Here is an 11447-nt window from a genome sequence, read left to right as displayed (position 1 = left end):
TATTTTTACAATGCATTTTTAGTTAGATCAGTTGACATGTATGCGTCCTAATTACTGCATGTGTATTGTGATCCATCCGTTTATCATGTAACGTTTTGTATTGTGTAGTTAGTTATAAATATTTAAGTAATGAATATTTACTAGTTTAACAAATATGTATGATAAACTTTTACATAGAATTACTGTTACATAAGTGAGTGTTCAGCTTTTATTATTTAGTAAAACAAATTCGAAAGTGATAGTTGCATAAATGATGTATGCAAATACTTCTGTTGAAGTAACTCTACCTGAAACAAAATAAGTACGCTTTTAAAAGTACGCATGATTGCTTAAATCTATTTTGAATATTTATTAAATATAACTTACATATGTATATGCATACCCTTTATTTCCACTTATCTGTAATTAAACATCTAGCGTTATTGACACGTTAATTAAATTTATAGATTGCACTATAAAATATTTTGATTTACTGAACTTATGAAGTTGATGTATTTGATATTTTTGTTATTTTTGGTTATTTAGTTTTGTAATTTGTATGCATGGAATCACCTGAAAACACTATATTGTATATATATTTGTCCACATGAGCTATGGCCTTCTGGATGTTCTGTATATAAATCTTGAATCTTATATTATATGTAGTGAAGTAATTATTATTTAGTCTCTAATGTGATTTCAATTAGTTCTTATTCTCCGAATATTTAATCGAGTTCACAGTTTTTGAAAGAAAACAATATGCATTTGTTTTAAAGTGATACCCAGCTAACATTTAAGTGATATCATGCTTATTATTATTTTGTTCTCATTTAATTAATCAACGTTCTATATTCAGAAAAGCTGTACAATGAACATGTAAATTTTGAAGGATACACATGTTTACAAAAGTAAAACTCACGCACATACAGATAACTGTATATCCGCTCATCCAAGAGCACACATTATCACACACATTCCAGTGTGTACGCACGTACGTACGAAGTACACACGATCAATGTCTTCTTTACTAACCAATCCCTTCCGGGTTCAGGCAAATACAGATTTCCTCGGACAAATAACTTGACCAATATGATATAACCCAATTAATAACATTTTAATATGGCAGGGCAACTCCAATCGTTTTGTTTCATTTATTACCAAGCATTGAGAATGTACTTTTATAAATGAAGGTGGTCATATTGTTAATGTACAGGCAAAACCCCACTTTAACATGTCACCATTTAAAATGCAATACTTTGTCGGAGGACAGTGCCGAAACAACGATATGAAATGTGCCTATCTGAGGATACAATTTTTTAAATCATAGCTTATTTAATCCCCTCAAGGCCATTCCGTTCAAATGATTTCTATAGAATGATCAAAAGCTTTTTATTATTTCACCAATCTGTTTAGCTTTGATAAATCTTCATTTTCATAAAACAAATTGTTCCTCTATATCGCCAATCAATCAATAGAATATTCCTGTCCATTCCTGTTCTGAAATGATTGGCATGGCTCTGTCACTTGGGCACCCGAGCCTGTGACACATCTCTTTATACTTTTATGTCGTATCCTGACCCTTGATTTCGGGGTAAAGGGTTTTAATGTCCGTTTTTGAAGTTTCCTCTAGCGTTTTTGCATTTCACCCAGACCTTTACTTAATCCAAGATATGTTGTTTAGTGTTCTCCCAAACTGATATATTTCATTGAAATACCCTGCTTGTATTACAATAATTTCCTCAATAAACACTTTTTTGTTTTGACCGCTTCTTTTTCGTTTAAATACGTCTTGCTCCTTGGTCTTCTTCGACTCATTTTTCCCTTTTTTTTAATTAACTGTTTTTTAGCACCTAGACTTTGATGTCAAACGCTTTTGTCATCAGCTATTTGACAATTTAAAAAACAAATCAGGGACAACAGTTTAGAATTATTCGTTTTTCATAGCTTGTTCTATTTTTGAATTATGATCCTAATGATCTTATTATATAATATTGCTGTCGGAGGATTCTATTAAAACGATATTTCCGATTATGGTTGGTGGCTGGAATCCTTTTCCATTGAAATGTTGTTTTTGTTTGTATAAATGCTTTTTTCGTTTCTTCTTTTGTTTGTTTGTTTGTTTGTTTGTGTTGCGTTCTTGGAATTTAACACACGCAATAAGTTATCCAATGCTAGTAACAATTCCTTTACGCTCTTTTTCCAGTTAAGTACAGTAACATTTTCATGCTCAATATGTGTTGCGTATTATGTTTTAGAAATGATCTGGCGTGGGAATTAAAGTCGAAATAAAAGTTTTTAAATCATTTCTCGTTGACTAACATATTTTGTCTTTTTTTATTATTCCAAATTTAAGTTATAGTTTTATGTTATTTTACAAATTGCATGAGTACAAAAAGTCAAAACTGCCACACGGGGGCTATCACCCTAATAAGGCGATGATCTACTTAGTTTGGAAAGCAAGTACCAAATGTGTTAAGTTTACCGTTAAACATAAAAAAATACATTTCTTTGATGTATTCTATATTGTTGAATGTCCTTATATCATAGTAATCGATAACGAAAACTAATATTTTATCATTTTTTCAATTAAAAAGCATTTGATTTTTTTTCGAAAATGTCTTCATGCTAAATTAAAATATATTTTATCAGAATATCCAAGACTACCTGATAAACAACAATTTGTGGCTTTATGATGGTTTCAGGTATAAGAAAGATATTTGAATTTTTGTAGCCAAGATATAAATTTGATCTACTGTTATGCATTATTTTCTTGAATAGCTTTTTTATTTGAAAATATATTATCGAGAAACCACAAGACATTGTAGTTGGGGACTTCCCGAGCATTTTATCAAAAATATATTTAAGATTTTCGACAGACTTATTCGAAAACAAAATGCAAATCCTAACTTATCCAAAATCTGTAAAATCTACTTTCGTTAAATTTGCTGCACTCCTTCTTGCAAAGAAAGTATGTTCTACTCCTGAACAATATTGTTCGTCGAAATTAAATAAAAACATTTGTTGTTGTTGTTGTTTATTTTTTTTTGTTTTTTGTTTGTTTTGATTTTTAATTTTTGTTCTTCCGCAAGGTGTTTTGCAAAATGTTAAATTTAGCAACCAATATTGCGAAGATGTTTTGTATTAAAGCGTTTTGTTGTTTCAAATGCGTGCAGATGATATATCTTAACATTTGTTTAATCCTGCCACCTGCATACAAATCATTTCAATATTTATATGACAAAATACAGAAACAAACACAGAAATCAAAAGTTTGAACATACACTTATGCCGTGTAAATTTTGAATTGATAGGTGATCGACCACTTGATATCTTTTCGACAATCAGTAAGTAAAACAACCGCGATAACGTTTTATTTTGTGTTCATTCGTTGAGTATAATCAATACTAAACTCGACAATTTAAATTTCAGTTGTATGTCTGCAAAGTCAACTACTTTTATTGTTTGGGACGAAATGATCATACTTACATATACAAAACAATATAATCATAAGTCAGCGTGCACAGATTTGTTCTTGTTTTGTGCCCATTTTGGATATTTTAAACCATAATTAATGTATTATCAAATCGTAAATCAAACACATTCACTTATCCCTTTACAGCTAAAAGCTCATAGTAGTTAACTATTTATGATGCTTATGTTATAAAAGTATGCGTTCATTATCTTTATAATGGCTGTACACCTAATTGGTCACAGGTGTTCGTGTTGTTGTTACGACCAGGGATCGTTAGAAATGATTTAGAGCGGCATTTTATTGTTCTTTAATACCTGCAAAAACGTGCATGTCTGATAAAACTCATGCAGTGGCGAATCCAACATCGGTTTGCACCTTGATTACCGCAACTTCCTTTGAGCGGGTTTTGCAGTGGTGTCTGGTTTAGCAGCGATGCTGGTGTGCATGCTTCATTAAATACCTTTACCGTTGCCTGTATTCCACCGACCATCATTAGATTGCGTTAATATATATTTATACTATAATAACAAAATCACATATTTTAGTAAATGGACTTAATATAATGTACTGACTATAACGTACGCAAACTGAAAATGTATCATGACTAATTTGGAACAAATGTTTTCAAGTATGATATAGAATTTATAGTCAGTTATCTCGGAAATAAGATAAACGTATGGCACAATTGATCTAACTTATCAATAGCTGTGCATCTATTCTTTCAACCGGCCGACTCAATTTTTAACTAATCTGAAAAATATATAATAAGTACCGTTTATCATATAGGTAAGTCTTTTATTACACATGTGTCTACTATTAGGTAGCTATGGTGTTTTGTATCTATATTTTAATAGAGACTCGCCAAAACATAACACAAACATTTCCAATATTTAAAACGGTTTTTAAAAATAACGCCAATTTAATTGAATTATCTATTATGCAGATTCTAATTAAATCGTAAATTCAGTATACGACTTTTATGTGATGTTAATACCTTTTTTAAATTTAATACAACCATTTTTATAGTACATTTTTCATGAAATGAATGAATATGAGCATATAAATAAAACTATTAAAAGAGGTTCTGACAGTAACTCTTACTATCCCGTCGTTGTTGATTTGTAACAGTAATTTATTCTCATCATTTATTGAATTAAAATCTCTATCTTATTTGTTTGCTGTTTAAAAATGATAATGTCTTAAGGCACTGAATCAACTGGTGGTTGAATGAAAACTTGTTATTATGATAAATACTATTTATTGAGTTCAACGACGGTCATAACATGCTGAACTTTTACATATTTGATACATTATAAGTTATGACATGAAATGCAATTATATAGGCTACTGATTTATTGTGTTCTCTAAAAATGATGAAAAAGTGATTTGCTGTTTTTGATTCAAGCTGACGAATTTATTAATGGTTTAAACAGTATTTATTTTGTGACACATAATAGATAAACACCATTTTATATACAAATTAAGGACTGAGGAGAAAGCCAAAGTAATATGGAACCCCTTTCCCAAAAGGGGATTTATCCGAATAAAATGACCATGCATGTGATATTATAGTTATACTTATTTCAACTCGATGATTTATGTTGCAGGTACTAGAACTAAAAGCGTTAATAGACAGGAACATTCATGTTAAGCATATGCAGTTAAAATATCATTTTCAAAAGATTCTCCAAAAATAATTTCTAGAGATTGATAATGTTTATCGCTATTTAAAATAGAGAAAGCAATTTAAATCAAAGATAATTTATTTTAGGATGAGATTAAGACATGCGTGTCAATTATCTAATGTTACGGACTGATAATATCCCTTTTGTACGCGGCGCCCCTCGACCGTTATCTCCGGCAAGTCAATTACAAGAATTACAGCCTTCCTGCCAGTAACGGGGCCTATATTTTGACATCTGAAATGGTGAATTAATTCCTTGCGATCTTATCGCACATTCTGAAATATTTTGACAGGTCTATTACTTAACATATTTTCTCTTTTCCCCAAAAATAATTAAACACATTTTCATTTGTTAAAGGTACCTTAAAACATAGCTTGACAGAAAATAACATAGTTGCTGACGCAATTCTCATTAAAAGCATCAAATTATTCCATTGTATTTGATAATATGCAACATGTATCTGAGTCCGTTAAGTCTTTATGCGTTTGCCCATTTACATATTGAAATTAGTTTTAATTAAACCGTTAACTGATGCATGCGTATATATGTATATTCAACATATCGAAACATTAAAAGAAGACACATTTTTTGTATAATTAAGCACGCTTTCATTCTCATGAGAATACTACCCAATTGATATTTCACATATTAAAATAAAATACCATTCATATTTTGTTTACAAACTGCGACTTATGAATTTCCTTTCAAATTCATGATTTTATTTTGATTCCATGACTTTATACGATGTTTAGTTATTCACTAGGAACCATTTATCACTTCTAGATTATAACTATTTTCTTCGTGTGTGCGAGTACGATACACCAAATACTGAGCTTTGTTCTGAGAAAATATATAAGCGGAAATGTGTGTAGGGAAGTTTAACCCCACAAATAACAGCAATAAGCAAAACATGATAAAATAATTTCAGAATTTATTGACGATAAAGTAACAAAACAAAACATTTAAGAATAAAATAAAATAAAAACAATGTTTACACAATTTATATAAATAAATAATTTTAGTATGATCAATTATCGTTCTTAATATCATAGTTCAGTAGAGCACACTTTAACAACATGTCGAGCATCATCTTATCAGCGAGATGTCACTTAGTTATAAAGATTAACACGCTACACATTATCGGCGTCGGATCTGGAACGAGTTATATGATCAGTATTATTAGAATCCACATGCAGCCAAGCAAAATGGCTGCAAATATGTTTTTGAAGACAAAATAACTTAAGTCAACTCGATACTCATACTAAAAGGTTGTGACGAAGCTTTTTACAATCATTTGTAACATCGTTTAAAATGTTTGTAAAGCATCCTGATTTTGTTTTTATGAAACTGTCGTCCTAACATCATTTTTAACACTTCGTGTTGTTATTCAATACTTAAGTTGTTCATATGTTCGAACCTTGGTCAAATGAAATGTTTTAATCACATATTGTCTACTTGATATAGGGCTAGTCGTGATTGATAGTCACGGATAGAGATTTTTCTGCTTGCAGCATTTGTCATAAGTTTGTCTCGTCAAAACACGTTGACTTGTTATGAACGTGATAGCCTTTCACACGCGAACAATAAAGATGTTGGCTATGGTCAGAAAGATTTGAGTTTGTTGATAACGTCCTTCGACACAACGTTTTCAAAACCTGGTTTCTAAATTTTTGTCCAAGGGCACAATATAAGTAAAAATTAACAGAGTGGTTTAGAAACATCAACATTTCAGCTGATGTCCTTATCAACTGTCGCTGTGCTATAACACTTAACGGCACGTTCTCGATATCCCTACTCCATCCGCTGTGAAAAACCATTACAATTGCCATCGGAAATGTAGTAATAAGGAATGTAAAAGACACAGACAAAAGCATCACGGTTAATTTTATGTTATTGTCTTTAAACACCTTTCTTTTATCTGCAGTGTTTATCAACGGTCCATTTTGAGCCTCACGCCAGATCGTGGCTTTCAATGTTTGTATAATAATCAGAGTATTGCATACGACAATGAGCAAAAATGGGAGCAGCGCATAAAGTGAAGCATCTATCCATGGCCAAATAACTGTTACTAATAGCCTGAATTGCGGCGCTGAGTCGCATGATTTTAACCCATGTTCGTGTTCATGCACAGATACTGTGAACAAAAAATGAAAGTTAATTGCCACAATCAAAAACGCGATTAAACATATTATGCGTTTAGCGCGTGTTAGATTGCAGTAACGTGAAGTGTGTAGAGGATGGCTTACCACTAAAAAACGTTCAATCGTTACTGCGATTATAAGCCACACGGAAAATTGGCTGCTACTATAACCCAGAACCGACACTGCCTTACATAGCCAATCTGACTCACTCTGGATATCCATTTGTAATATATCACCAAGCCATCGTCGCAACAAGCCAACAAACAAAACTATAGAGTCGGCGATTGCGAGAGCTGCCAAGAATAGATTCGTGGATTGCCTAGTCATGGCCTTATTTCTCAAAATGAGAAAAGTCATAACATTCCCAAAAGTTCCCATTAGTAGGAGAAATGGAGGAAGGTAGAGTCCTATGGCTTTGTTAATCCTGTATTCAGGAATAAGCATTCTCTGGTCCTCCAGGTCAACCGATTGTACGTCCGAGTTTAGATTCAGCGATTCAATGAAGTGTAACTGAAAAGTGAAATATAACTTTTCTAGTGTTGGTTTGTAAGTATTCGAAAAATTGTGTGTGCATAAGTAGAGACATATAGCTTAAATGCTTGACGGCCAGCATTGAAGTTATTGATTTCAGTATATCTTCATCATCATAAACTAGTATCAAACTACTAGTATTCTTAAACATAACACAATTGAGCAATTAATTTCCAAAACGACGAATTTAAAGTATTGCATGTGAACTTAAGGAAGTGAAACTTCAAAGAGGTGTGGTGAGTCAAATATACCTGATCCTCTGGTGTTAAAGCGAGAATTTCCGACGTCATATTGGGGTCCATTTGCAATGCCATCAATATCTGGTAAAGTGTCGAGGTCAAATTTGACGCCGGTGTCATTCTCGACAAATGCATCTCGGTATCCGGTTCGCTGTAACTGAAGCATTTATTGTCAATTTATATTCGTTTGTGCCAAAACAATAAGAACGATAATGAATGACATATTTTCAGGGTTTCAATCGCTTACATTTGCATGAACCATCACTATGAACAATATGAGCGTAGGCACATTCATTTTAACAACTTTTCATTGAATAAATATACAATATACCAGTGCTTTTCCAAGAATGATGCAAAAACAAAACTTTGAAATAATGGAAGCCTTAGAACATTTGATGTTTTACACATATTTAATCATATTAATCTCTTAAATAACCAATACAATACAGGAAATTATGACGGATACCCAGAGTACTTAATAACATGCTTATTTTATAATGTTTTTTTTGTTAATAAAAAAGCGTTTTATTTTGCTGTTGGGGAAATTTTGAAATGCATTTTAATAATATTTAAAAACACATACAAATTCTCAAATCCGAAATAGTATACAACCATTAACCATAAACATATTTTGTTATGAAGAAACACAGGTTACGCCTAAATATAAGGGCGTGCAAATGGCATATAATGATCTTCCATATTTGAGGCTAATAATATTCATTGCTACTTGTATTTTTATTGAAGCAAATATTCACAATTAATATTTGTTTTTCAAATGAATAGACTATCTGAAAAGTTTAAGGCTGCTAATTCAGATGTCATCAATTATCAGGCAAAACCATAGCAGAATGATTACAGTCAATAACCGGTTGTGTTTCGATAAAAAAAAACGTTTTATTTAACCAGACATCATAAACATGTCGGTTTTTGTAATTCCGCATTATTTTATAAAATCCGATTTAAATTGTGTCTGGAAAGGATACACACACAGGGTGTTGTTCCAAAGTTATCTATTTGTGTTTAACACAATAAAATAGTCAATTTAAAATTAACCACCACATCATTTTTTATTTGATTCAGGTCGTGTTTGTAAACATATCAATGAATGGTTCTTACCAATCACTTTTAGCTGATGAAAAATAGTAAATGTCAGTACGTATAACATGATCGATGTAATAATTAAAACAATGTCTTAAAATCAACATAATGTTAAAATATCGTCTTCGACAGTCAATTCCACAGCTTTTCGTTTGAATACCTTACAAATTTAAATGCAATTGATTTAATTTTTCGAGAATAATTATTAAACAAATATTTACAATCAGTGATTATTTCGGTAACCAAGTATATACAATTAGTCGCTGGTATGTGGATCATTACGCATTGCATAAAAATACAATTAATTCACAGAAATCTTTGTACGACTATTGATTTGTTTATAGCAAATAATTAGTGTTAATTTAAAGATGCTTATTATTTGTCTCCTAAACAGATCCAATATATTTGATTAATGATATATTTTACGAGTCCCTAGAACACGATCACAACAACTTTTTAATTATGTTTTTTTTGTTACTGGCTTTTCTTAAACTTGTTTTGCTTTTTAGTTTAAACTAGTCTTAGAATGAAGAAGCAAATCAGATTGGATGGTGTAAATTACAGTGCTGTACATTAAATGATGTATACTCATTTCGTTGCCTTAAAGACCAGAATGAATATGCATAAATTGAATTGAATTGAATCACACAGTGAACCAGCATGTTGGTATCAATTAAGTCCATTTCTACGAATAAATTATCGAATCCTTAGCAAATCCTTATTCATAGCTAAACAACAATTCGAGAAGAAACTTAGAAACATTTACATTTTGAATTATAGTATGTTTTTGTCCTGTCAATAACAGTACAAACTTTTGCCATATGCTGTAAAAGTTTTTAACGAAATTGCAATAATGCCAAACATTGCTTTGTAATTTTGTTTGGCAATACTATCTAAAGATGATCCAGAACAACGTTTAAATCATTTGCAAAATATTTAACGACATTAAATAATGTCATTCATTTTCTAGAGATAAATGCAATTAGAAGCGGGTCATAAACGTAACATGGATGTTTTTATACTCCGTGGAAAATCCATTACAGGATACTTTCTAAAATTATTTTTAATATACCTTTTAAAATGAAACATTCATTTTGGAAATTTGACCAATGGCCTTGTTTTACGGAATAAATCGTCAAAATTAAACAGAAAAAAAATAAAAATTAATGCATGCATATAAACAATGGTTATGTTTAATGTTGTCTTTAATGTTGCAAGAGTTACAAATTCATTAACAGTGTATTTCCTGCATTATATAAAAAGAACCTACGCAAAATCTGCTCACGATAGACAATGGTAATATTCACCTCATATTAAACTAGATGTCTCCAACTATATCCATCGCGATATCTTTAATCTAATCACAATTTACGGATCCCTTAAATAAAATTTAATCCAAAACTGTGTAATATATTTGTGTTATTTATGTCACATATTCCAAGTTGTATTATAGACGCCTTTGACGGGCGAGTTACCATTAGAACATCGCGCGAAATGCTTCTCCAGTCACAGTATTCCAACAAGTGATATTTGTTATTGGAAAATTCTGATATATATCTCGCGAATCAGCTAGATAGCATTCCCACAATATTTTTCTGCGTATCGAAGTTTTCAGTGGCTAAAAGAAGCTAAATTAAATGCAATCGAGTCAGGGTTATAAACAAACGCTACTTTAATAAATTAGAATGAAACATTAGAAGCTTTTGTTAATTATTTCCACATTTCTCTTCTTCGGACTCTTCTTCAACCTAACACTAGCGCAATAAATGTTTGGAATAAAACAAAATGTTAAGGCATGACGACATCGCGTTGGAATGGTAAAGCTAACGAAATATATACCTGATTGCCGTAGGTACTTTCACATGTAAGGGCTTTGACAAAAAAACATACCAGACGGTGCATAGGCAAAATATGAATGTAGTTAGAATTTAATACCATTGAATTATTTCCTCATGAATTAAATAAAGTTTATACTATGAAGCTATGTCTTAACCTCTACACACGTGTATTTGTAACAAACATTCCAGAGGCGCACTGAATGGAAAACAGTCCATACCTCCCTGTGGTTTCTTAGGTATAACACCTAGAATATATCATGCCCACCCATCACGCATCCTAACCATGTTATGGGTCGTATTTTTACCCCATCCCACATGCCCTAATGAACATTACGTTTGAGCCTTTTATTCATATGTCATAACCACCGACATCGCGGCTATGGTGGACAATAAGTCACAAATAGACTACAGTTATAGCGACAAACTAAGCGCTTATACTGCTGTTTCTTTTTTGTAATTGAAGC

General features: G+C 31.5%; 1 protein-coding gene across 1 annotated transcript; it reads right to left on the bottom strand.

Annotated features, from left to right (window-relative positions):
* Positions 1–6203: 6203 nt before the first annotated feature.
* LOC128245007 (probable G-protein coupled receptor 139) lies at positions 6204–10644 on the bottom strand. Its single transcript, XM_052963195.1, has 3 exons — positions 10453–10644; positions 8060–8204; positions 6204–7787 (listed from the first exon to the last, which is right to left on the bottom strand). The coding sequence occupies exons 1-3, from the start codon at positions 10455–10457 to the stop codon at positions 6654–6656; spliced, it is 1284 nt and encodes a 427-aa protein (XP_052819155.1). The 5' UTR covers positions 10458–10644; the 3' UTR covers positions 6204–6653.
* Positions 10645–11447: the final 803 nt, after the last annotated feature.

Source organism: Mya arenaria, chromosome 8 (assembly GCF_026914265.1).
Source record: "Mya arenaria isolate MELC-2E11 chromosome 8, ASM2691426v1".
Lineage (NCBI taxonomy): Eukaryota > Metazoa > Mollusca > Bivalvia > Myida > Myidae > Mya > Mya arenaria.
Note: the sequence above shows the minus strand (reverse complement) of the source record. Positions and strands in the feature narration are given on the sequence as shown.